Raw genomic sequence first — 26,705 nt, forward strand, 5'->3', positions numbered from 1 at the left:
CTTGGTTTCGTGTATAAATTAGTGCTGAGAAATCTTTTAGTTTCTAGAGAAAATTATAATTTAAAGATAATAAATGGCTTGTTAGTTACTAGCTTAGATTAGAAAATAATGAGTGATTCTGCTTTACCCTGCATCAAGGACACATCTCGTTTAAACAAGTATCTTGTTCCATCCACTGTTGGATTTTCTTTTTGCATGTTTTAATACATTTCTGGTATTATATTTAGAATTGTTATGAATTCTTTAGAATTATACTGAGGTTGGAAATTGTTAGGAATTGAATATTTAAAAAATTGCATTTTGAAGCATCCTGCAATTAAATATATTTTCTTTGAGAGGTAGGATAATTTTGTTTCTGGTCTTTTTAATAAATTTATTTTAAACTTTTGGAAAGTATAACTTCTGAACTTAAGAGCTGTGTGAAATATACCAGAGAATCTTCACTGGAAACTATCACACTTATTTTGACACCTATTTCAGATTTATGTTTAAAGTAAACTGGGGAATGAAGTAGCAAGAAAGATAACCAGTATTTTACTTAGAGGGTGGGGATTAACAGTTTTTCTCATTTAGTTGACATTTCTGTTGGAAGGGAGCACTTACCTTTCGGTAGTTCCTCACAGCTCTATGTATACAGGTAAGTTTATGCTGTTTGAAAAGCTTTTAGCTGGCTGTAGAGAATAGTTGGGGTTTGAGGAGCATTATATTTTAGTTAAGATCAGAATAGGCACTATGTGAGAATAAGCATTTTAATTGTGCCAAGACCTTTGGTTTGAAAAAAAACCAGGCGATATTGTTGTCCAGCAACTTGTCAGTCTTACAGTCTTACATTGGTTGGTATAAACATTTGTCCCAGTGCCTCTAGTCTGGAGCACCTCTCTGAGGAGTTTTCTTTTCTCTTCCTTGTAACATTGTGAATAATCACCATGAATGTAAGAACTATTACTGTCTGATAGCCTCCTTAAAAGGGGTTTCTTTATTGAGGGCTACAATAAATATGCTTATTCACTTTGGGATGCTTTTATATTTTTAATTAATTTTTTAAAAATCCTTAAGGTGGGTAATTTCTCAGTTCATTCTATATGTACATCATGACTTTTAACTAAGTTTTCTATTTTCCTTCAATTTTAGAAAGTGAAATTATTATTGACGATGGACAATTTGGAATCCACAGTAAGTGAGACTGAGTTTTCCAAAATCTTCATTCACATGGTTGAGATCTTACATAACATTTCATTAGAAGCAACACAGAGAAATAAGACTATGATTTTTTTTAGATTATTTATCTATTTCTTTTTGGTTGTGTTGCATCTTTGTCTAGTTAGGATGAGTGGGAGTTGCAATATGTGGGTTTCTCATTACAGTAGCTACTCTTGTTGCAGGGTCTAGGCACGAGGGCTTCAATAATTGCAGCTCAGGGACTCATTAGTTGTGGGGCATGAGCTTTAGTTGTCCATGGTGTATAGAATCTTCCTGGATCAGGGGTCAAACCTGTGTCCCCTGCATTGGCAGGATTGACTCTTAATCCACTGGATCACCAGGATCTACTGTATCACCATGCTGCTTGTGGAATCTTAGTTCCCCAATCTGGGGGATTGAACCTGTGTCCTCTGCACTTGAAGTGCAGAGTCCTAACCACTGGACTGCCAGGGAGTTCTCTCCATTATAATTCTTATGCTTTACAATTTTATCTTTTTGATTTTTATTTGGCTGGTAACTTTAGGTATATGAATTAAAAAAATTAACTTAAAAGTATTATACTTAATGATTATTATATCATCACTTAACACTGTTGTGTTTGAGAATATTAATTGTTCTAAACCTTTAAATGTGAACCATTACTCATAACCTACATTTGTGCATAGTTTGTATGTGCATTTATACTAGAATCCAGATTAAGGAGAATGTTCTAGTCATTCTGGCTGAGTAAACAGTTTACAGTGGAGTCTAAAGTCCTTTTACTTCTGAAAATGTTATGCATTCTTATACTTTCTACATCAGTAGATATTTTATCCTAAGGATTCAAGTTATTTTTTCAGTGACTGGAATTCATTATCATGCTAAACCTCCATCTTCATTTTAGATACTATACCATAGGAATCAAAAGTTATAAAGGGGGTGAGCAGAATGTGTGCTTATAGAACCAGAGATAATTGCTCAAAACCAGAATTACTTGTTCCTGTTGAATACAGGAAGGAGTGGGGCCTGGATGTTTTTATTTTTATTTATTTCACTCTGCTGGGTCTTCATTGCTGCATGTGGGCTTTTTCCAGTTGTGGTGAGAGAGGGCTACTCTTCAATGTGGTGTGCGTTGTGGTATGCAGGCTTCTCATTGCAGTGACTTCTCTTGTGGAGAACAGCTTCTACGCTGGTGGACTCAATAGTTGTGGTGCCAGGGCTTAGTTGCTTTGTGGCATGTGAAATCTTATAACCAGACTAGCCATCAAGCCTCTATTCCCTTCATTGGTGGATGGATTCCCACTGAGCCATCAGGGAAGTCTGGGCCTGGATGTTTTGATTGTGGTTTTACTAGGTACATATATTTATCCACTTTACAGATGTATATGCTTTTGCAGTGTTTGGACAGTAATTTAACTTATTTTCTTGATTTTGTTTGGGATTATTTATATTACATCATAAAGTAGTCTAACACTTGAGATGGTACTGGTTTCTCTTTATGTATAAAATTTTGATAGTTAGGAAATCAGACCGAAGGAGAACATTTCCTTGATATATATATTTTTTTAATCCTGTTGATAGAAAACTTAGGTCCAAAACAGTTGTCAGCTCCCTGGTATTTATGACAGTGTTATTACTTTTGTTAGTAAGAAACTTCAAATTAAACAGTGCTAGCAGTGTTATCACAATCATGCAGTTTATCAAGGACAGAATATGTAGGTGGATAATACATTTATTTTTTTTTTTCACTTTAAAAAATTTATTTTTCATTGAAGGATAATTGCTTTACAGAATTTTGCTGTTTTCTGTCAAGTCCCAACATGAATCAGCCATATGTATACATATATCCCCTCCCTTTTGAACCTCCCTCCCATCTCCCTCCCCATCCCACCCATCTAGGTTGATACAGAGCCCCTGTTGGAGTTTCCCAAGCCATACAGCAAATTCCCATTGGTGTCTATTTTACATATTATCATGGAGGTTTCTCTGTTACTCCTTCCATACATCTCATCCTCTCCTGCCCTCTCCCCATGTCCGTATGTCTATTCTCTATGTGTTTCTCCATTGCTGCCCTGTAAATAAATTCTTCAGTACAATTTTTCTAGACTCCGTATATATGCGATAGAATACGATATTTATCTTTATCTTTCTGACTCACTTCACTCTCTAATAGGTTCAAGATTCATCCACCTCATTAGAACAGACTCAAATGCATTCCTTTTTTGGCTGAGTAATATTCCATTGTGTATGCGTTCCACAACTTCTTTATCTATTCATCTGTCGATGGACATCTAGATTGCTTCCATGTTCTAGCTATTGTAAATAGTGCAGCAGTGAACAATGGGATGCATGTGTCTCTTTCAATTTTGGTTTCCCCGGGGTATATGCCTAGGAGTGGGATTGCTGGGTCCTATATTGGAGAAGGCAAGCCGCTCCAGTACTCTTGCCTAGAAAATCCCATGGACGGAGAAGCCTGGTAGGCTGCAGTCTGTGGGGTCGCTAACGGTCGGACACGACTGAGCGACTTCACTTTTACTTTTCATTTTCACACATTGGAGAAGGAAATGGCAACCCACTCCAGTGTTCTTGCCTGGAGAATCCCAGCGAAGGGGGAGCCTGGTGGGCTTCCGTCTATGGGGTCACACAGAGTCGGACTGAAGTGACTTAGCAGCAGCAGCATGGTGGTTTTATTCCTAGTTTTTAAAGGAATCTCCATACCATCTTCCATTGTGGCTGGATCAGTTTACATTTCCACCAACAGTGCTAGAGTGTTCCCTTTTCTCCACACCCTCTCCCGCATTTGTTTGTAGACTTTTTGATGATGGCCGTTCTGACCAGTGTAAGGTGATATCTCACTGTAATTTTGATTTGCATTTCTCTAATAATGAGCGATGTTGAGCATCTTTTCATGTGTTTGTTAGCCATCTGTATGTCTTTGGAGAAATGTCCATTTAGGTCTTTTTCCCACTTTTTGATTGGGTAGTTTGTTTTTCTGGTATTGAGTTGTATGAGATGCTTGTATATTTTGAAAATTTATCCTTTGTCAGTTGTTTCATTTGCTATTATTTTCTCCCATTCTGAGGCTTGTCTTTTCACCTTGCTTATAATTTCCTTTGCTGTGCAAGAGCTTTCAAATTTAATCATGTCCCATTTGTTTACTTTTGTTTCTATTTCCATTACTCTAGGAGGTTGTTCATAGAGGATCTTGGTTTGATTTATGTCATCGAGGGTTCTGCCTGAGTTTTCCTCTTAAGAGTTTTATAGTTTCTGGTCTTACATTTAGATCTTTAATCCATTTTTAGTTTATCTTTGTGTATTGTGTTAGGAAGTGTTCTAATTCCTTTTTTTTATATATGTAGCTGTCCAGTTTTCCCAGTACCATTTATTGAAGAGGCTGTCTTTGCCCCATTGTATATTCTTGCCTCCTTTGTCGAAAATAAGGTACACATAGGTGCATGGGTTTATTTCTGGGCTTTCTATCTTGATCCATTGATCTCTATTTCTGTTTTTGTTCCAGTACCATACTGTCCTGATGCCTGTAGCTTTGTAGTATAACCTGAAGTCAGGAAGGTTAATTGCTCCAGCTTCGTTCTTCATTGTCAAGACTGCTTTGGCTATTCGGTGTCTTTTGTGTTTCCATGTGAATTGTGAAATTTATTGTTCTGGTTCTGTGGAAAATGCCATTGATAATTTGATAGGGATTGCATTAAATCCGTAGATTGCATTTGGTAGTATACTCATTTTCACAATATTAATTCTTCCTACTCAGGAACATGGAATATCTTTCCATCTGTTTATGTCATCTTTGATTTCTTTCATTAGTGTCTTATAATTTTCTTTGTACAGTTCTTTTGTCTCCTTAGGTAAGTTTATTCCTAGATATTTAATTCTTTTTGTTGTAATGGTGAATGGAATTGATTCCTTAATTGCTCTGAGTTTTCACTGTTAGTATATAGAAATACAAGTGATTTCTGTATATTGATTTTGTATCCTGCAGCTTTGCTAAATTCACTGGTTAGCTCTAGTAATTTTCTGGTACTATCTTTAGGGTTTTCTATGTACAGTGTCATGTCATCTGCACACAGTGAGAGCTTTACTTCTTTTCCGATCAGGATTCCTTTTATTTCTTTTTCTTCTCTGATTGCTGTAGCTAGGACTTCCAAAACTATGTTGAATAATAGTGTTGAAAATAGACACCCTTGTTTTGTTCCTTATATTAGGGGGAATGCTCTCAGTTTTTCACATTGAGAATAATGTTTGCTGTAGGCTTATCATATATGGCCTTTACTGTGTTGAGGTAGGTTCCTTCCATGCCCATTTTATGAAGAGTTTTAATCATAAATAGGTGCTGAATTTTGTCAAAGGCTTTTTTTGCATCTGTTGGGATGATTGTATAGTTTTAATCTTTCAATTTGTTAATGCGGGTTATCACATTGATTGATTTGCGTATATTGAAGAATCCTTGCATCCCTGGAATAAGCTGAACTTGATCATGGTGTATGAGCTTTTTGATGTGTTGCTGAATTCTGTTTGCTAAGATTTTGTTGAGGATTCTTGCATCTATGTTCATCAGTGATGTTGGCCTGTAGTTTTCTTTTCTGTGTTGTCTTTGTCTGGTTTTGGTATCAGGGTGATGGTAGCCTCGTGGAATAAGTTTGGAAGTGCTCCTTCCTCTGCAATTTTTTGAAAGATTTTTAGAAGGATAGGCATTAGCTCTTCTCTAAATGTTTGATGGAATTCTCCTGTGAAGCCATCTGGTCCTGGGCTTTTGTTTTTTTTTGGAGATTTTTGATCACAACTTCAATTTCAGTGCTTGTAATTGGGTTGTTCACAATTTCTATTTCTTCCTGGTTCAGTCTTAGAAGAATGAACTTTTCTAAGAATGTGTCTATTTCTTCCAGGTTATCTATTTTATTGCCATATATTTGTTCATAAGCATCACCGACTCTGTGGACATGAGTTTGAGTGAACTCCGGGAATTGGTGATGGACAGGGAGGCCTGGCGTGCTGTGATTCATGGGGTCGCAGAGAGTCGGACACGACTGAGCGACTGAACTGAACTGAATAGTCTCTTATAATCCTTTGTATTTCTGCATTGTCTGTTGTAATCTTTCCTTTTCATTTCTAATTTTGTTGATTTGATTCTTCTCTCTTTCTTCTTGATGAGTCTGGCTAAAGGTTTGTCAATTTTGTTTAAATCTCAAAGAACCAACGTTTAGCTTTATTAATCTTTACTATTGTTTCTTTCATTTCTTTTTCATTTATTTCTGCTCGAATTTTATGATTTATTTCCTTCCACTAACTTGGGGGTTTCTTCTTCTTTTTCCACTTGTTTTAGGTGTAAAGTTAGGTTGTCTGTTCGATGTTTTTCTTGTTTCTTGAGGTAGGATTGTATTGCTATAAACTTCCCTCTTCAGTTCAGTTCAGTCGCTCAGTCATGTCCGACTCTTTGCAACCCCATGAATCACAGCACACCAGGCCTCCCCCTCTTAGAACTGCTTTTGCTGCATCCCGTACATTTTGAGTTGTGTTTTCATTGTCACTTGTTTCTAGAAATTTTTTATTTCCCTTTTGATTTCTTCAATAACCTGTTGGTTATTTAGAAATGTATTGTTTAATCTCCATGTGTTTATGTCAAATCTGTTTTGTTTTGTTTTGTTTTTTTACAGTTTTTCTTGTAATTGATACCTAGTCTCATAGTGTTGTGGTCTGAGAAGATGCTTGATATGATTTCAATTTTCTTAAATTTACTGAGGTTTGATTTGTGACCGAAGATGTGGTCTCTCCTGGGTAATGTTCATGTGCACTTGAGAAGAAGGTGTATTTTTCTGCATTTGGATGGAATGTCCTGAAGATATCAATGAGATCCGTCTCATCTAATGTATCATTTAAGACTTGTGTTTCCTTATTAATTTCTATTTTTATGATCTGTCCATTAGTGTGAGTGGGGTGTTAAAGTGTCCTGCTATTATTGTGTTACTGTCAATTTCTCCTTTCGTGTCTGTTAGTGTTTCTCTTATGTATTGAGGTGCTCCTATACTGGGTGCATAGTTACTTACAATTCTTATGCCTTCCTCTTGGATTGATCCCTTAATCATTATGCATTGTCCTTCCTTATCTCTTGTAATCTTTATTTTAAGGTCTGTTTTGTCTGATATGAGGATTGCTACTCCAGCTTTCTTTTGCTTCCTGTTTGCATGAAATATATTTTTCCATCCTCTCAGTTTCAGTCTATATGTGTCTTGAGGTCTGAAGTGGGTTTCTTGTAGACAGCATATATATTGTGTCTTTCTGTATCCATTCAGCCTGTCTGTGTCTTTTGGTTGGAGCATTTGATCCATTTACATTTAAAGTAATTATTGATATGTACGTTCCTGTTGTCATTTTCTTAATTGTTTGGAGTTGATTTTGTAGATCTCTTTTCTTCTGTTGTATTTCTTGACTATATAAGCCAATCTAACATTTGTTGTAAAGCTGGTTTGGTTGTACTGATTTCTCTTAACTTTTGCTGTCTGAAAAACTTTTCATTTCTCCGTCAATTTTGAATGAGATCCTTGCCGGGTACAGTAATCTTAGTTGTAGATATTTTTCCCTTTCAGTACTTTAAATATATCCTGCTATTCTTTTCTGGCCTGCAGAGTTTCTGCTGAAAGATAAGGTGTTAAATGTATGGGGTTTCCCTTGTATGTTACTTGTTGCATCTCCCTTGCTGCTTTTAATATTCTTTCTTTGTGTTTAGTTTTTGTTTCTGTCCTGGTGTTTCTCCTTGGGTTTATCCTGTTTGGGACTCTGTGCCTCTTGGACTTGACTATTTCCTTTTCCATGTTGGGGAAATTTTCAACTATAATCTCTTCAAAAATTTCCTCATAGCCTTTCTTTTTTTCTTCTTCTTCTGGGACCCCTGTAATTGGAATGTTGGTACATTTGATATGGTCCCAGAGGTCTCTGAGACTGTCCTCAGCTCTTTTCATTCTTTTTACTTCATTCTGCTCTTCAGAAGATATTTCTGCCTTTTTATCTTCCAGCTCACTGGTTTTTTCTTCTGCTTCAGATATTCTGCTATTGATTCCTTCTAGAGTATTTTTAATTTCAGTAATTGTCTCTGTATGTTTATTGTTTAACTCTTCTAGGTCTTTGTTAATTGATTCTTGAATTTTCTCCGTTTTGTTTTCAAGGTTTTTGATCAACTTTATTATCATTATTCTGTATTCTTTTTCAGGTAGTTTGCCTATTTCCTCTTCATTTATTTGGACTTCTGTATTTCTAGTTTGTTCCTTCGTTTGTGCAGTATTTCTCTACCTCTTCATTATTTTTTTTTTAAGTTATTGTGTTTGCGGTCTCCTTTTCTCAGGCTTGAAGGAAAGTTGAATTTTTTCTTTGAAGAAGGTTGAATTTTTCTTCCTTTTGGTTTCTGCCCTCTTAAGGTTGGTCCAGTGGTTTGTGTGAGCTTCCTATAGGGTGAGATTTGTGCTGAGTTTTTGTTTGTTTGTTTTTCCTCTGATGGGAAATGCTGAGTGAGGTGGTACTCCTGTCTTCTGATGATTGGATTTGTATTTTTGTTTTGTTGTTTAGATGAGGCTTACTATACAGGATGCTACTGGTGGTTGGATGATGGTGGGTCTTGTATTCAGGTGGTTTCTTTTGTGTTAGTTCTCACTATTTGCTATTCCCTAGAGTTAGGCCTCCCTGTCCATCACCAACTCCCAGAGTTCACTCAAACTCATGTCCACAGAGTCGGTGATGCCATCCATCCATCTCATTCTCTGTCGTCCCTTTCTTCTCCCGCCCCCAACCTTTCCCAGCATCAGAGTCTTTTCCAGTAAGTCAACTCGTCGCATGAGGTGGCCAAAGTATTGCAGTTTCAGCTGTAGCATCAGTCCTTCCAATGAACACCCAGGATCGATCTCCCTTAGAATGGACTGGTTGGATCTCCTTGCGGTACAAAGGACTGTGAAGAGTCTTCTCCAACACCACGGTTCAAAAGCATCAATTCTTTGGCGATCAGCTTTCTTCACAGTCCAGCTCTCACATTCATACATGACCATGGGAAAAATTATAGCCTTGACTAGACGGACCTTTGTTGGCAAAGTAATGTCTCTGCTGGACTTTCCTTCCAAGGAGTAAGCGTCTTTTAATTTCATGGCTGCAGTCAGCATCTGCAGTGATTTTGGAGCCCAAAAAAATAAAGTCTGACACTGTTCCCACTGTTTCCCCATCTATTTCCCATGAAGTGATGGGACCAGATGCCATGATCTTCGTTTTCTGAATGTTGAGCTTCAAGCCAGCCTTTTCACTCTCCTCTTTCACTTTCATCAAGAGGCTTTTGAGTTCCTCTTCACTTTCTGCCATAAGGGTAGTGTCATCTGCATATCTGAGATTATTGGTATTTCTCCCAGCAATCTTGATTCCAGCTTGTGCTTCTTCCAGCCCAGCGTTCCTCATGATGTACTCTGCATATAACTTAAATAAGCAAGGTGGCGTGCTGTGATTCATGGTGTCGCGGAGAGTCGGACACGACTGAGCGACTGAACTGAACTGAACTGAGGGTTAGTTCTCTGGTGGCCTAGGGTCTTGGAAGAGTCAGTGCTCCCATTCCAAAGGCTCAGGGCTTAATCTCGTTGGAGTCATGAACTGTGCCATGGCTCAGGAGACAAACAGCTTCAGAAATGGTGTGTTGTTACTTGATAAAATCTTTCAACAAATGTTTGTTCAGTACGAGGTGTATGTCAGGCTCTGTTCCAAGCCCCTTTTCCTGTTCGGCCTTGGCTACCCTCTGGGTGGCAACCGCCTCTTCCCTGCCCCTAGCATCTCCCAGTACATTGATTTTGTTTGATTCTCACCTCCTGGTATCTCCACTGCCAGCACTAGTGGAATAACTAGTTTTCAGCTGAGTATCTCATGCGACTCTTGGAAGTGTAACTGTGGTCACCAGTGCTAGGTTATAAGCCTTCCTGGGATATGTATTCTTTCTGAGATGGATTTGTATTACTTCGATAATATATTCAATAAGAGTATTTTAATTTTAGTTTGTTCAGTTGTTAATGTTCATTTGGTTTTTTTCCCCCTTCATATGTATGTACTTTATATACTTCGTATAAAAGTTTTCTTTTAATGACAAATATAAGACTACTTGTATATTTGCTTTGAAGAGAAATACCAGTGATAGATAACCTGAGTGTATCAAACTGTGAATGTGAAGTGGAATTGTCAATGTGTCTTGTAGTTATTGGATTGTTTTTTAAAATGTGTATATTAATCAGTGTTCTTCATACTTTTTCTAGATGGTATTGAGACTCTGGATTCTGGATGGCTGACATGTCAGACCGAAATCAGATTACGTTTGCATTATTCCGAAAAACCTCCTGTCTCAATAACCAAGAAAAAATTTAAAAAATCTAGATTTAGGTAGGACCATGTGTATTTGTTACTTAAGTTATTTATTTTCACCATTGCTGTAGATTTCCGATCCATCTGGTTATAGACTTTTAAGTGTATCAACTGAGGAAATAGCATACTTACAAACAACAGGGTCTTGTAAAAGTGAATTTGCTTCCTTGCATGAAGATTACTACAGTTAAATGTACTTCTGTTAGTCTTAATCTCCAAATGTGAAATCAGAAAATATTTTTTACATTACGTAAGTGATTTCTAAGCTGACATGTCTTTGTAGTTCCTACCATTTGAAATTTCTTAGTGTAGTAATAAATATTTGTTTTAAAATTGATGTGATGAAATGATTTTGTGTTAAATGAGGGGAGAATGGCACAAACAGAAAAATGGTCATTGGAAATACACGTTAGTGTCCTAAATTTTCCTGTGTCTTAAAAGCAGAAAACTTTTTCATTAAGGAAAGGTCACAGTTTACCATAGCAGTTCCAGATTAGTGCAGTTTTAATCTTAATTTAAGAAATAGATGTCAGGCTTTATATAAATAATTAAATCAGGCAGCCTTATCATTTGAATTTTTTTAACTTTGGGACCGAGAATTCTAAGTATGCTATGTAATGCAGCTTTTTCTAACAAAATGTCAGGACTGGGTTGAAAGGGCCATTTTTAGTAACTAGTTAATTATAATAGTTAATATCTATTTTCATGATAAAATTAGTAATGATGTTGTAGTTTGTAAATTCATAAATGCTTTATAGTAACTGCTGAAAATATTATATTACTTATCCTAGTCATAAAATACATATGGGAAAGGGTGGGTGACACTTTCAACCCTTTCCATTGGCCTGTTCGGAGAATGAGTAAAGTGTTTTGGGTGTATCTTGTCTCTGTTCATTAGCCTCTGCTTTGCTTCTGAGAAACGTAGGTAATTGGACCACATAGCTGATCTGCTCAGTCAGTTTGATTGCAAAGATTCTCTAACCAGATAGTCATAAATAATTAGATATCTTATTTACATGTTAAAAAGAAGCAAATAAGTTGTGTTATAGCTATAAAGTGTCTTCGTTTTATGACCTTGAAATGATGATGGTAGGACTTCTCAATTCCACTGTAAGGGTCGTGGTTCCATCTTTGGTTGGTGAACTAAGATCCTGCATACAGCTATGCAGCCAAAAAAATTAATAGATAATTAATTGTGTTCTGATGGGATTGCTTATGCATACTGAGTCCTATGTTTTTCTTGTTTATATAGAAGTTGAGTGTTTGTATATATTACTGTGTTGCTTAGGCTTAAATTGGAATATTTTTATAACCATACTGGTTTGGCCACTACAAATTAACTGATTCCTACTGAAATAATTGTGCATAGCTAGCAATTGATGTTTGTTTGACCATCTCTTTCCCCCAAATTCATAGTATTGATAGGTTAAGCCTTCATTTGCTAGAAAATAATTTATCTGCAAATTTATCATGACTATTTTAAAAGCTTAGCAACAGTGTTTACATTTTAAATAAAACACTTAACATGATTTATCTCCTTAGCACCACATTTTATTTATTTATTTTTAAAGACACATTTATTCAGTATCATGATCAGACTGTCACATGTAACAATCAACAGCATGGGTGCAAAAAAAAAAAAGTCTACTTTAAAACACTGTCCTGGAATGCTTTACACAGAACAAACTTGAATAACCTCTTACACAATTAGTCACAAATACAGTTCACAAGTTTTTTACCGATACAGATGAGTATTGTCTAAAACATCTTTCTTCATAGGTTCTGGGCCCTGCCACCACTGTGCTTGGCTGAGTTCACAAATCTGTTACACCCTGTGGCTTCCCTGTCACTTCTCTGTCTCTCCTCTCCTGCTAAGCTTTGTTTCCTGGCAGTAATTAAAACCTTCTGCCACTGCCATAGCTACTGCTACTGCTGGAACCACCAGAGTCACCTTGCTTTTGTGGTTTGGCAAGGTATTGGCCTTCACTACCATACGAGCCAGAACTTATCCCTCCAAAGTTTCATCCTTTCGTGAGTCCAGAATTTGAAGATTGATGTTGTAATTGCCAAAATCATTGTAGCTTCTGCCACCTCCAAAATTGTTTCCATTATTATCAAATCCATAGCCATCCCCACTGCCACCATATCCACCACCACCAATGGCTATCACCAAAGCCACCTTGACCACCGAAGTTTCCTCCACAACCAGAGTTGTCATCCTCACCACAACAACCTCCTTGATTACCACCAAAGTTTCCAGAACTACTTCTGCCTTTTTGGCTGGATGAAGCAGTAGCTATCTCTTGCTTAGATAGGGCTTTCCTTACTTCACAGTTGTCGCCATTCACAATATGGTATTTCTGAATGGCAGTCTTATCTACAGAGTCATGGTCATCAGAGGTTACAAAAGCAAAGCCTCTCTTTTTGCCACTGCCTCAGTGATTCATGATTTCAGTCACTTGTTTTCCCATACTGTTCAAATTAATCTCTTAGGTCATGTTCTTTAATGCTACCAACAACTATCTTTTTCACATTTAAGTGGGCAATTTGAGAATCTTCTCTTGATGCAATCCTCTTTGGTTCCACAACTCCTCTATCTACCTTGTGTGGTCTTGCGTTCATGGCCAGATCTGCCTCCTCCACTGTGACTTAACGTGACAAACCCATGCCTCTTGAGTGCTTGGTATTTGGACCCCTCATGAACACAATGCCTGTGAACATTCCCCAGTGCTCAAAATGGCTTCTCAGACTCTCCTCGATTGTTGCAAAGCTCACTCTTGATGAAGAGCTTCTACAGCTGTTAAGGCTTTTTGGGAGACTCTGACTTGGACTGGCCTTCAGCACTGCTTACTTAGCGATTTCCACAAGCCAAAAGGAGTAATCTAACAAGCAAATCTCACCACCACATTTTAAACACAAGTTTCTCTTTCACTTGATTCCACTAGAACTTGAAAAACAGTGTTACTTTATGATAGACTATAACATTTATATATTCATTCCAATTCCAAAGAAAGGCAATGCCAAAGAACATTCAGACTACCAGACAATTGCACTCATCTCACGCACTAGCAAGGTAATGCTCAAAATTCTCCAAGCCAGGCTTCAACAGTACATGAACCATGAACTTCCAGATGTTCAAGCTGGATTTAGAAAAGGCAGAGGAATCAGAGATCAAATTGCTGTCAACTGTTGGATCATAGAAAAAGCAAGAGAGTTCCAGAGAAATGTCTACTTCTGCTTTATTGACTATGCCAAAGCCTTTGACTGTGTGGATCACAACAAACTGGAAAATTCTTGAAGAGATGGGAATACCAGACCACCTTACCTGCCTTCTCTATGCAGTTCCTACATGTATACCTGTATCTATATGCAAGTCAAGAAGCAACAGTTATAGGTAGACATGGAACAACAGACTGGTTCCAAATTGGGAAAGGAGTACGTCAAGGCTGTATATTGTCACCCTGGTTATTTAACCTATATGCAGAGTACATCATGCGAAATGCTGGACTGGATGAAGCGCAAGCTGGAGTCAGGATGGCTGGGAGAAATATCAATAACCTCAGGTATGCAGATGACCCCACCCTTCTGGCAGAAAGTGAAGAAGAACTAAAGAGCCTCTTGATGAAAGTGAAAGAAGAGTGAAAAAGCTGGCTTAAAACTCAACATTCAGAAAATGACAATCATGGTATCCAGTCCCATCAGGTCATGGCAAGTAGATGGAGAAACAATGGAAACAGAGACTTTATTTTTTTGCACCCCAAAATCACTGCAGATGGTGACTGCAGCTATGAAATTAAAAGACGCTTGCTCCTTGGAAGGAAAGCTGTGACCAACCTAGACATTGCATGAAAAACCATAAACATTACTTTGTCAACAAAGTTCTGTCTAGTCAAAGCTATGGTTTTTCCAGTAATCATGTATGGATCTGAGAGTTGGACCATAAAGAAGGCTGAGCACCAAAATTGATGCTTTTGAACTGTGGTGTTGGAAAAGACTCTTGAGAGTCCCTTGGACTTCAAGGATATCCAACCGGTCAATCCTAAAGGAAATCAATCCAGAATATTCATTGGAAGGACTGATGCTGAAGCTGAATCTCCAGTATTTGGCCACCTGATACGAAGAACTGACTCCTTGGAAAAGACCCTGATGCTGGGAAAGATTGAAGGTGGGAGAAGTGCACGACAGAGGATGAGATGGTTGGATGGCATCACCGATTCAATGGACATGAGTTTGAGCAAGCTCCGGGAGTTGGTAATGGACAAGGAAGCCTGGCGTGCTGCAGTCCCTGGGGTCACAAAGAGTCGGACACAACTGAGTGACTGAACTGAACTGATAACATTTATATAGCTGTTTGAAGAAAACCTTTAATATAAATGAACTAAATTCTTTCATTGACTCCCTTTAAATTTTTTTTTGGGGGGGAGAGAGAGAGGTAGGTAGTTGCACATTGCTATTTGTAGACTAGCCTTTTTTTTTGGCCATGGCATGTAACATCCTAGTTCCCTGACCAGGGATTGAACCCCTGTTGCCTATGTTGGGATCTTGGAGTCTTAACCACTGGACCACCAGGAAGTCCTGAGAATAGTCATATTTAATCTTCTATGCCTTCCTTGCCAATTCATTACAGTCCATTTGTGGTCGCTTTTTGTATGTCCTGGTGGAGAATGTTTGTTCCTTCAGGCTCACCAGCAAAATCAGTTCAGAACTATTCCTAAGAGTTTGGAGAGAAGAAAGGATCTTTTTTGTTTGGATTATTAAAGTGATGCTACTTTTGATTTTACAGTATGACTAAGGCACATTATTACTAATTGAATAATCATGTCCCCTCTGGGATACCTTGGAATATGTGCCTGTAAGATAAGTCTGCACAGTTGTTGGAGGCAGCAGGTCATTCAGAGAGAACAGGCCTCACTAATGCAGTGCTATTACTTGCATTATTAAGTGGGTCTCATTTAAATCTAGAATGAAAAGCTTTCCTAGCTCAACTGTATTCTGTACAATAACATTACTCCTACATCATTGATATTAAAGTTCTTTGATCTGTATACATTCCAGTTGGTGCAAGAAATTTTCTAGAATTGAGATGAGCTATTGGCATTACAAGTGTTCTCTGCAGCTGATTTCTTCTCATTGGGAGTGAATTAGTCTTTGTGACCCAGTGGCTCAGTTAGGTAACTATTGCTGTGGGAGTTATAAGACTCTTGGCTTCTTGTTTTGTTCCTTTGTTTCATTAAAAAGTACATGTGTGTAAATACATAAAAGCCATGCATACATGCAAATGTATATACCACACTTTTAATACCATTAATACCATAGTTTTCTTTAATAATCTGTTCACAAAGTACCTGGTCTCACTGTAGTGCAGAGAAGTAGGGGAAATTTAAAAATTTACGACATCTAACTCTTAACAGGTTGTTTTTTTTTTTTTTTTAATGTTTATTTGGCTGCATCAGGTTTTAATTGCAACATTCAGGATCTCTCGTTGTGGCATGTGGTATTTTCTAGTTGAGGCATGAGGGCTTTTCTCTAGTTGTGGTGCTCAGGTTCTAAGGCACGTGGGGTCTTAGTTCTCCAACTAGGGATCCAACCTACAACCCATGCATTGCAGCACGGATTCTTAACCAGTGGACCACTGGGGAAGTCCCTGTCTAACAGTCTTTTAATGCACATTAACAGAATATGGTTCAAAATTGTACTTGTTATTGTGAAACTTATCATAAGAAATTGAGATAGCAAGTTATAAATGGATAATAATAAATGCCTCTTTAGATTCATTTTAAAAAACTCAAAGAATTCATGAAAATAGCCTTAGGCATAATGAGCATTTATCTCATTTTAATACTTAGCAAAAATATTTGGAGATAAAACACCACTATTTTATAACTAATGCCTTAACCTGTAGTATGTATAATTCTTTTGTTATTTGAGGATTTAGCATATAAAGGGAGCACTTTTAAATTCAGTGTTTAGGTAACATATGGATTTTCTTAACTGTTTGCATTTCATCATGTTTTCCTTTCAATTAGGGTAAAGCTGACATTAGAGGGTCTGGAGGAAGATGATGATGATAGAGTATCTCCCACTGTTCTTCACAAAATGTCAAATAGCCTGGAGATATCCTTAATAAGCGACAATGAATTCAAGTGTAGACATTCACAGCCGGAGTGTGGGTATGGCTTACAGCCTGACCGTTGGACAGAGTATAGTATACAGACAATGGAACCAGATAACCTAGAACTAATATTTGATTTTTTTGAGGTGAGTATATTTCAGTGAAGAGGGTGAGAGACAATGTAGACATGAGCTTATTTTTACATATGTTTTGATTTTTATTGTAGTCTAATTTATGTAAACGTATGAGTCATACAACTTTTTAGATGTTTACTCCTCTGTACATGTTAGCAGATTTTAAAAACTTAGAGGTGGCAGACTCATTAAGAATATAATTGAGAACTTCAGAATTGCATTCAAATTATGACCAGATGTCTTGATGTCTGTGTGTATTTTAAACATGAATGTATCCAAAGGCGTTTTGAAGAATAGATGCTGTTACTTGATAGGGAGACTGATGTAACTAGCATGATTGAGCCCTCTTCATGACTGAAGTTTTGTTTACTGAAGCATTTTATAAGAATCCATTGTAATAATAAACTCATTTTTCCAACCTTACTTGATAGTATAAATATGTAAGAAAAGATAGTTGCTGTGAAAATTGTGCCAAGTTATTCAGACTCTGTACTGCCAAATTTCTAGAGCTGCTTGTGATGCTTATCTTGGCTTTTGGGCTGTTCAGCTGCTCCTCAAAAATAAAACTGGGTCCTCCCCTAAGGTCCAGGCTCTTTGATATTTCCACTCACATTTACACTAGATTAGAATTTGACTCTTTGAGGGTGGGGAATAAACCTTTCCCAACAGTAGCACCTAGCCACTGTTTCTGAAAATAGCCAAATTCAGGATGGATTAGAACCTGAGTAATTCTTATAGCTTTATAATGTAAAGTTATCTTGCCTAATTAATAAGATCTGTGAGACATTTATTATAAAAATATGAAGTTTTGGTTGAACGTTTCCTTGTTCTTTTAGTATCTACCTATTAATCTCTTGAACAGGCTGACTTCCTTTCATTTGGTTAGCAGTTTTGGAAATACTAATTTATTCATAGACTAGGTGGATAAAACACACTATATAATCTCAAGTATTCAGTGTCCTAGAGGTTACTATCCCTCTGTGTCATCTGTGTAGATGCATTTGTAAAGAACAAAATATACATTAAAAGTGAAAGTTGCTCGGTCGTGTTTGATTCTTTGCGACCCCATGGACTATGTAGTCCATGGAATTCTCCAGGCCAGAATACTGGAGTGGATAGCCTTTCCCTTCTCCAGGGGATCCTCCCAGCCCGGGGATCGAACCCAGGTCTCCCTCATTGCAGGCAGATTCTTTACCAGCTGAGCCACAAGGAAAATAATTACAGGTATATCTTGGGCTTCCCTAGTGCTCAGTGGTAACAAATCTGCCTGCCAAGAAGGAAATGCAGGTTCAATCCCTTGGTCAGAAAGATCCCTGGGAGAAGGAAATGGCAACCCACTCCAGTATTCTTGCTCGGGAAATCCAATGGACAGAGGAGCCTGGCGGGCTTTAGTCCACGGGTTTGCAAGAGTTGATCACAGCATAGCAACTAAACAACAACAGGTATATCTTAGTCTTTGAATGTAAAAGTATTTAGAAACATTCAGTCGATGCTTTATATTTGCATAATATATGTTAGAGGATCAGAAGTACAAATCAACAGTAACGATTAATGAACATAAAATCTTAAATATACTGTATATTAAATATCTTTGCATGCTAAAAGAAAATGTTACTTGTTATAACGAAGCTATCTAAATTACCTGAATATAAATTTAGTTGTATTTCTTATTGATTTTCTTCCATAGATTCCGAGTTGGTTTTAAGGGTGTCTTTTTTGATCTTTTAATGGAGAATATTGAATTATAAGTATTTGTGTTATTCTTATCCTTATTTTTCAGGAAGATCTCAGTGAACATGTAGTTCAGGGTGATGCTTTTCCTGGACATGTGGGTACAGCATGTCTCTTATCGTCCACCATTGCAGAGAGTGGGAAGAGTGCTGGAATCCTTACTCTTCCCATCATGAGCAGGAATTCTAGAAAAACAATAGGCAAAGTGAGAGGTAAGCTTAGACACACATGGTGGCCCTTTACAAATAAGCAAAGGTTAAGTTAGGATTCTAATTAGTTTCAAATTGTGCTTTTGAGAATGGTAAAGAGTTAAATTAATAAGTTGTTTCAGAATATTAACAAATACATTGCCTGGTTGTTCATTGGTAAAAAATCTGTCTGCGAGGCAGGAGACACGGGTTTGATCCCTGGGTTGAGAATATCCCCTGGAAAAGGAAATGTCAACCCATTCTAGTATTATTGCCTGGGAAATCCCATGGACAGAGGATCTTGGGGGGTGATGGTCCATGGGGTCATAAAAGAGTTGGACATGACTTTGTGACTGAACAACAGCCATTTTCTGGAAGCTTTACTTTGAATGGGCATTGACTTGGTTTCTCTCTGTTTGATCAATTGATAAAGCTGGTTTGAGTGGTATTTATGAGTAATTGAGTTCATTGTAGCCTTTAATTGTCTGTCTTTTTCCCTTCCCCCTTTTTTCCTATGAAAGTTGACTATATAATTATTAAGCCATTACCAGGATACAGTTGTGACATGAAATCTTCATTTTCTAAGTATTGGAAACCAAGAATACCATTGGATGTTGGACATCGAGGTGCAGGGAATTCAACAACAACTGCTCAGTAAGTTGAATATTTGAGTAGTACTAGCATTTGGTAGCAGAGAAGGCAATGGCAAGCCACTCCAGTACTGTTGCCTAGAAAATCCCATGGATGGAGGAGCCTGGTAGGCTGCAGTCCGTGGGGTCGCTAAGGGTCAGACACGACTGAGCGACTTCACTTTCACTTTCCACTTTCACACATTGGAGAAGGAAATGGCAACCCACTCCAGTGTTCTTGCCTGGACAATCCCAGGGACTGGGGAGCCTGGTGGGCTTCCATCTATGGGGTCACACAGAGTCGGACACGACTGAAGTGACTTAGCAGCAGCAGCAGCAGCATTTGGTAGCTTATGCTTGATGATAAGGTTTAAACCAACTAAAGGTCAAAGGACCATTTTAATTATTACCCTGAATTTAGTTGTAATTTGGTAATTGGGCTTTAAATTGGCTTGTAAATACCTGTGATTATTAGAACTTGATTTAAGGAATGCACACACCAGCCAAGTAATGGTCAGTCTTATTTTGGGGATGTTACCATCAAAATTGAGAGTTAGTGCTGTGTCCATTATTGAAAATATAGTTGACTTCTTTACTAAATTTATCTTTCCTTTATTAATGATAACTATATTTCTGTATTTTAATTTTCTTTCAGGCTTGCTAAAGTTCAAGAAAATACTATTGCTTCTTTAAGAAATGCTGCCAGTCATGTAAGTGAACCTCTCTTTAAACAACTTTGGACTGGTGGTCCACAGGTAGAAAAGTAGAGAGTTGTAGGTTGGGGCAGCCTCCTCTAGTCTTCATTAATAGGGTAAAAGGGAGAATATTTCTGCTTCTCCTAAATATATTTCTAAGTGAAGATAAAATATAGGCATTTTAATTTCAGTTCGTGGTACAAATTGGAATTAAAGCAATGGAATCCTAAGCATCCTCTTAAAAGTTAATTAGGTGATTTAGAGTATGGTTGATGTATATTATATAAATTATAGGTATACAGTGTAATGATTTACAATTTTTTTAAAGATTATGCTCCATTTATAGTTATTGTAAAATGTTTGCTATAGTCCCTGTGTTGTATCCTTGTAGCTTATTTTAAACCTAATAGTTTGTACCACTTAATCCCCTATGCCTTTGTTGCCCCTTCTGCCTTCCCTCTCTCCACTGGTAACCACTGTTCCGTGCAAGTGATGTCATATAGTATAGTCTTTCTCTGCCTGACTTAGTTCACTTAGCATAACACCCTCCAAGTCCATCCATGTTGTTACAGATAGAAAAATTTCACTCTTTTATGGCTGAGCTGTGTGTGTGTCTACATACATACATCACATCTTTATCCATTCACTTTGATTTCTTTATATCTTAGCAGTTGTAAATAATGCTACTATGAACAGTGAAGAGCATATATGTTTTCAAATTAGTATTTTTCAGCTATATATCTAGGAGTGGAATTGGTGGGTCATATAGTAATTCTCTTTTTAGCTTTTTGAAAAACCTTCATAACTGTTTTTCACAGTGTCAATTCCAGCTTACATTCCCACCAGCAGTGTAGGAGGGCTCCTTTTACATGCTTGCCAGCATTTATTCATAAATAAGAACATCTTTTTGATGATAGTGGGGTGATAACTCATTGTGGTTTTTTGTTTTGTATTTCTTTTCGGCTGTGCTTGGGTCTTTGTTGCTCTGCAAGGACTTCTCTAGTTGTGACAAGTGGTGGCTACTCTTACTGCAGAGCAGGAACTCTAAGGCATGCGAGTTTCAGTAGTTGTGGCATGAAGGCTTGGTAGTTGTGCTGCACAGGCTTATTTGTCTTGCAAACCAGAGTTTGATCCCGTGTCGCCTGCATTGGTAGGTGGATTCTTAACCATTGGACTACCAGGGAAGTCCAGTTCTTTGTGGTTTTGATTTGCATTTCCCTCATGCTGAGCGTTATAACATTTCCTATATCTGTTGGTCATCTGCATTTCCTCTTTGGAAAAATGTTTATTCACTTCTTCTAACATTTTAAATAATTGGATAGTTTTGGGGTTTTTTTGATGCTAAGTTGTAAATTTTTATATGTTAGATATTAACTCCTTATTAGTCATATCTCTTGGAAATATTTCCTCCTATTCAGTAGCTTGTCTTTTTGTTTCATTGATGGTTTGCTTTGCTTTTCGAAGGTTTATGAGTTTAATTAGGTCCCATTTGTTTATTTTTTAAGCATACCCCTCTTTTTTTGAGATAATGTTTTAAGTGTTTGACACATGCAAAAATGTTCCCCATGAAACATTGCATTTCATCAATTGAATTACTATGCTCATTTTGATACTTACTTTGTAAATAATGCTTACAGAAGGATTTTATAGTGATTTTTTGTAACACTTGGCTTCCCTGGTGGCTCAGATGGTAAAGAATCTGCCTGGAATGCAGGAGACTCAGGTTCAATCCCTGGGTCGGGAAGATTGCCTGGAGAAGGGAATGGCCACCCACTCCCAGTATTCTTGCCTGGAGAATTCCCTTGAGAGAGGAGCCTGGTGGGGGTTGCAAAGAAAAACACTTAGTATGTCAGTTTGCCTCCTGTATACCAACCTGATTATGTTGAATTTCTTAACTTTTTATAGTACTCTGTGTGTGTGTGTATAAAACTCCTTATATATATTATATATATATATAACTCCATATATATATATGGAGATATATATATAATGTGTGTATGTGTATATATATATACACATACACTGTATACCATACTGATTCTAACCTGATTACACTGAATTTCTTAACTCCTTTTATATCGTTATTCAGTTAGTGGTGTTTTTTTTTAGCATTTAATTTTTTCAGTACCTGAAGTTTGACATTTTAAATTAAGAGCCTGTGTGTTTCCTCCCTCCTTACCTTCTACTGTATCTCAAGTTAAGCCTCATGTTCTGAAGTTAAACTAAGGGGAAAACTGAGAAATTCTAATTATATTTCAGTTTTTTCCCATTGTCCTCCACATATATGCCTTAAAAATATATATATTGCCTTTTTAAAAATAGTTCAGCAAGTAAACTTGATTTGTTAGATTTTAATTTTATCACTTATAGGAAGCAAACAACTATTCTAAGACATACTTTTCCCATTTTTTAACATCTCTAAAATTGGGATAGGATTTACAACTGTCTTAACTTGTCATGGTTTGATTGGCATTGTTTTTTCTCCCTCTTGGAGTATAAAATAATGATGCATTTTGTATTTCTCGACATCTTAGATTCATTATCGTAATTATTTATTTTAATGTTTAAAAATGGTTAGTTGATAATTTTGTGTTGAAAGGATGTTAAATATACAAGTATGCTGTGATGTAAGTCATTATTTGTAACCAGTTTCAGTTTCTTAAATTTAGGTAATCTAAACATGGTTTTATTAGCTGCAAAAACATGAAGATCCCTAATAAAGAGCTTTCAGGGTGTCTGCTTTTTGACGGAAGATTCCATTGAGCCCTTTTCTGTTGAAACCCTTTTTACTCTTCAGTTCAGTCGCTCAGTCGTGTCCGACTCTTTGCAACCCCATGAATCACAGCACGCCAGGCCTCCCTGTCCATCACCAACTCCTGGAGTTCACTCAAACTCATGTCCATCGAGTTGGTGATGCCATCCAGCCATCTCATTCTCTGTCGTCCCCGTCTCCTCCCACCCCCAATCCCCCCCAGCATCAGAATCTTTTCCAGTGAGTCAACTCTTCGCATGAGGTGGCCAAAGTATTGGAGTTTCAGCTTGAGCATCAGTCCTTCCAATGAAAACCCAGGATTGATCTCCTTTAGAATGGACTGGTTGGATCTCCAGGGATCACTTTATCGAATGTCTTATGTTAGTTATGAAAGGCTGGTTTGGTTTCATGTTAAAGACATCCTTGAAGAGGTTTTGGTTATTATTGGCTTATTTCTTAAAACTTTCTCACACATGAATTTTTCTTTTCTTTTTAATTTTTGGCCACGCTAGCGTGCTGTGATTCATGAGGTCGCAAAGAGTCGGACACGACTGAGCGACTGAACTGAACTGAACTGAACACTGCATGTGATATCTTAGTTTCTTGGCTAGGGCTTGAACCCGGGCCCCCTGCAGTGAAATGTGGAGTCTTAATAACTGGACCACCAGGAAAGTCCCTCACACATGAATTTTGAGATCAGATTTTATCCCTTAGTAATTTTATCTTCCTAAAGGATGGTGATCATGTAAAATTAAACTTTAAAACTGGGAAGCTATACTTTATGTATAATTGTTTTAGCTCTTTAGGGGGTATAGGGTTTTTTTTCCCTTTTTGGTAAAAATTATTTGTGTTTTTTTCTTGTTGACAGTGGAAGCAGTTAAGCTTATTTCCTGCTTCAGAAGTTACAGAGGAAGCAGGCTCCTTTGGTGCTAGCCTATGATCTATATATACTGACAAGTTAAGCGTCTTTCTTGACTAAAGCTAGGGTAAGGGATGGAAGCATGTCCATCCATTCTTACACAGCACTTCTTTGGGCCATAGACACCATCAGACCTTGTATCCTTTGATTCAATTGGTTTTCTTTTAGTGAATTCACAAATTTGTCAGTTTATGTTTTTAGCCTTTATTTGGATTAATTAATAAGTCATGATGGATCTGACTTAAATCTGATTGATGTCCATATTTCTTCTGTTTAGGCTTCTATTAGGAAATTTGGTGTATGCATCGTTCTTGTTATCCATTTCTGTTTTCTCTTCAGCAGAAGTTGTAATTTCATCTTTAATTTGATTATTGAGGTTTTATTAAGAAAGGCTGTGTAAAGTGTGTTGTTCAAATGCACCAAGGTTTGACTGTCGAACTGAGGTGTGCAGGGGGCAGCACAATGGGAGGTAGCCATGCCCCAGACTCCTCGTAGGCTCCATTTCTGTTAATAACTGTAGCAGAGTAATAGCAGTAGCAGAGGTGACACTGGTGGAGGCTGTCCACTGCCACAGAATGGTCCTGGAGTGTGTTTGAGTGGGATTGGTACCCGATTTTTTGCCAGGAAAAATTGTGCTGTTAACAAAAAAGAAGTTATAATTGTTTTAAAAGATTACCTTTTAGAAAAAGCTTGAAGTATAGCATTAAATAATTCATGAGGAAGTTTTTGTGTGTATAGGACTATACATTTACAGTGAACAATAAATTTGTTATGTTCTTAGAGTTTTAGATGTATTGTGGGCTAGATAATATTTTTCTTTTTTTTTCCTCTCAGGGTGCAGCCTTTGTAGAATTTGATGTACATCTTTCAAAAGATTTTGTGCCTGTGGTGTATCATGATCTGACTTGTTGTTTGACTATGAAAAAGGTATGTAGAAATTCCTTTAACTCTTACAGTTAGACAAAAGTTTAAAAACTAGCAAGTTTTATATACACATGCCATTATACATAAGAGACTTGAGTGTCTGTGGATTTGGTATCCATGAGGGGTCCTGGAACCAGTCTCCAGCAGATACTGATGTGTGTGTGCACAGTTGCTTTAGTCATGTCTGACTCTTTACAACCCTGTGGACTGTAGCCTGCCAGGCTCCTCTGTCCATGGGATTCTCCAGGCAAGAATACTGGACTGGGTGGCCCTGCCCTCCTCCAGGGGATCTTCCTGATCCAGGATGGAACCCACGTCTCCTGGCATTTTCTTTAAAACTGTGATGGGTATCGTTTTCAGTTGAGTTGATCTGAAGTTAAGACTGAGAAAACTGGACAACTACATGGAAAATAGTTAGAACATTCTCTAACACCACATAGAAGAATAAACTCAGGGCTTCCCTGTGGTGGTGAAGAATCCATCTGCCAGTGTGGGAGACACAGGTTTGATCCCTGATCCAGGAAGATACCACTTGCTGCGGAGCAGCTAAGCCCATGTGCTACCAACTATTGAACCTGTGCTCTAGAGCCTGGAAGCCACAACTACTGAACTGAAGTCTTCGTGCCCTTGTTTCACACTCTGCATCAAGAGAAGCCATCTCTTACCGCAACTAGAGAAAAGCCCATGCAGCAACAAAGACCCAGCAGAGCCCAAAATAAATAAAATTATTTTAAAAAACCCCAAAACCCTCAAAGTGGATTAAAAACCTAAATGTAAGACCAGGCAGTATAAAGCTTAGAGGAAAGAGGCAGAACACTCTGATATAAATTGCAGCAATATTTTTTTGGATCTATCTCCTAGAGTAATGCAAATAAAAAACAAAGGGGATCTAATTAAACTCTGAAGCTTTTGCACAACAAAGAAAACCACAGACAGCACAAAGGCAACCTACTGACTGAGAGAAAATATTTGCAAATGATGCTACTGACAATGGATTAATTTCTAAAATGTACAAACAGTTCCTATAATTCAATATTTAAAAAAAAAAAAACAGTCAAAAAATGGGCTGAATGCCTGAATATACATTTCTCCAAAGAAGACATATGGGTGGCTAATGGGCACGTGAAAAGATACTCAATATTACTGTTAGAGATCCAATCTATAGTGAGTTGCCACCTCTTACTGCTCAGAATGGCCATTATCAGAAAGTTGAGAAATAATAAATGCTGGAGAGAGGGTATGGAGAAAAAGGAACCCTCCTACACTGTTGGTGAGAATAAATTGGTGCAGCCACAATGGAGAACAGTATGGAGATTCCTTAAAAAATGAAGTGAGCCTGTATGATCTTGCAATACCACTCTTGGAATTTCCAGAGAAAATTATAATTTGAAAAAACACATGCACCTTAATGTTGATTGCAGCACTATTTAGAGTATCTCATACTTGGCAGCATCCTGAATGTCCATCGACAGATGAATGGATACAGATGAATATGTTGAGATATATACATGTACAATGGAATACTACTCAACCATAAAACAGAATAAAATAATGGCACTTAGAGTGACATGAATGGACCTAGAGATTATCATACTAAGTGAAGTAACTCAGAAAATGAAAGACAAACACCATATGATATCACTTATGTGGAATCTAAAATATAATATAGATGAACTTACAAAATAGAGACTTAGAAAGCAAAATTATGGTTACCAAAGGGGAAAAGGGATTGTTTCATATAAATTTGGAGTTTGAGATTAGCAGATACAAACTGCAATATATAAAATAGATAAACAACATGGTCCTACTGTATATCACAGGGAACAGTATCTTAATTCAATATTTTATAATAACCTGTAATGGAAAAGACTAGATATACCTATTTATTTATTTATATATATATTTGTGTGTGTGTGTATATATATATATATATATATATATGTAAGTGTAACTGAATCACTCTGCTGTACACCTGAAACTGATACAGCATTGTAAATTAACTATACTTTAAGAAAAATAAAGTTTGCTTTGCTGACATGTACCAGACGCTGCATA

The 26,705-nt window shown here is 37.3% G+C and overlaps 1 protein-coding gene across 3 annotated transcripts in view; it reads left to right on the top strand.

Moving 5' to 3' along the window:
- GPCPD1 (glycerophosphocholine phosphodiesterase 1) overlaps positions 1-26,705 on the top strand; it is a 67,100-nt gene that overhangs the window by 20,029 nt on the left and 20,366 nt on the right. For all 3 annotated transcript variants that reach the window (XR_008686692.2, XM_055431970.2, XM_055431972.2), the window contains 7 exons: positions 1,132-1,173; positions 10,461-10,584; positions 16,593-16,824; positions 18,593-18,755; positions 19,253-19,385; positions 20,016-20,070; positions 24,561-24,653. Coding sequence is in view for 2 of the 3 variants with exons in the window: in XM_055431970.2 (XP_055287945.1) it covers positions 1,132-1,173; positions 10,461-10,584; positions 16,593-16,824; positions 18,593-18,755; positions 19,253-19,385; positions 20,016-20,070; positions 24,561-24,653 (842 nt within the window). In the remaining variant the exon portion in view is untranslated. The remainder of the gene's footprint in view (positions 1-1,131; positions 1,174-10,460; positions 10,585-16,592; positions 16,825-18,592; positions 18,756-19,252; positions 19,386-20,015; positions 20,071-24,560; positions 24,654-26,705) is intronic.

This window comes from Moschus berezovskii, chromosome 15 (assembly GCF_049115385.1).
Source record: "Moschus berezovskii isolate FMDL1 chromosome 15, NW_MosBer_1.0, whole genome shotgun sequence".
Taxonomy (NCBI): Eukaryota; Metazoa; Chordata; class Mammalia; order Artiodactyla; family Moschidae; genus Moschus; species Moschus berezovskii.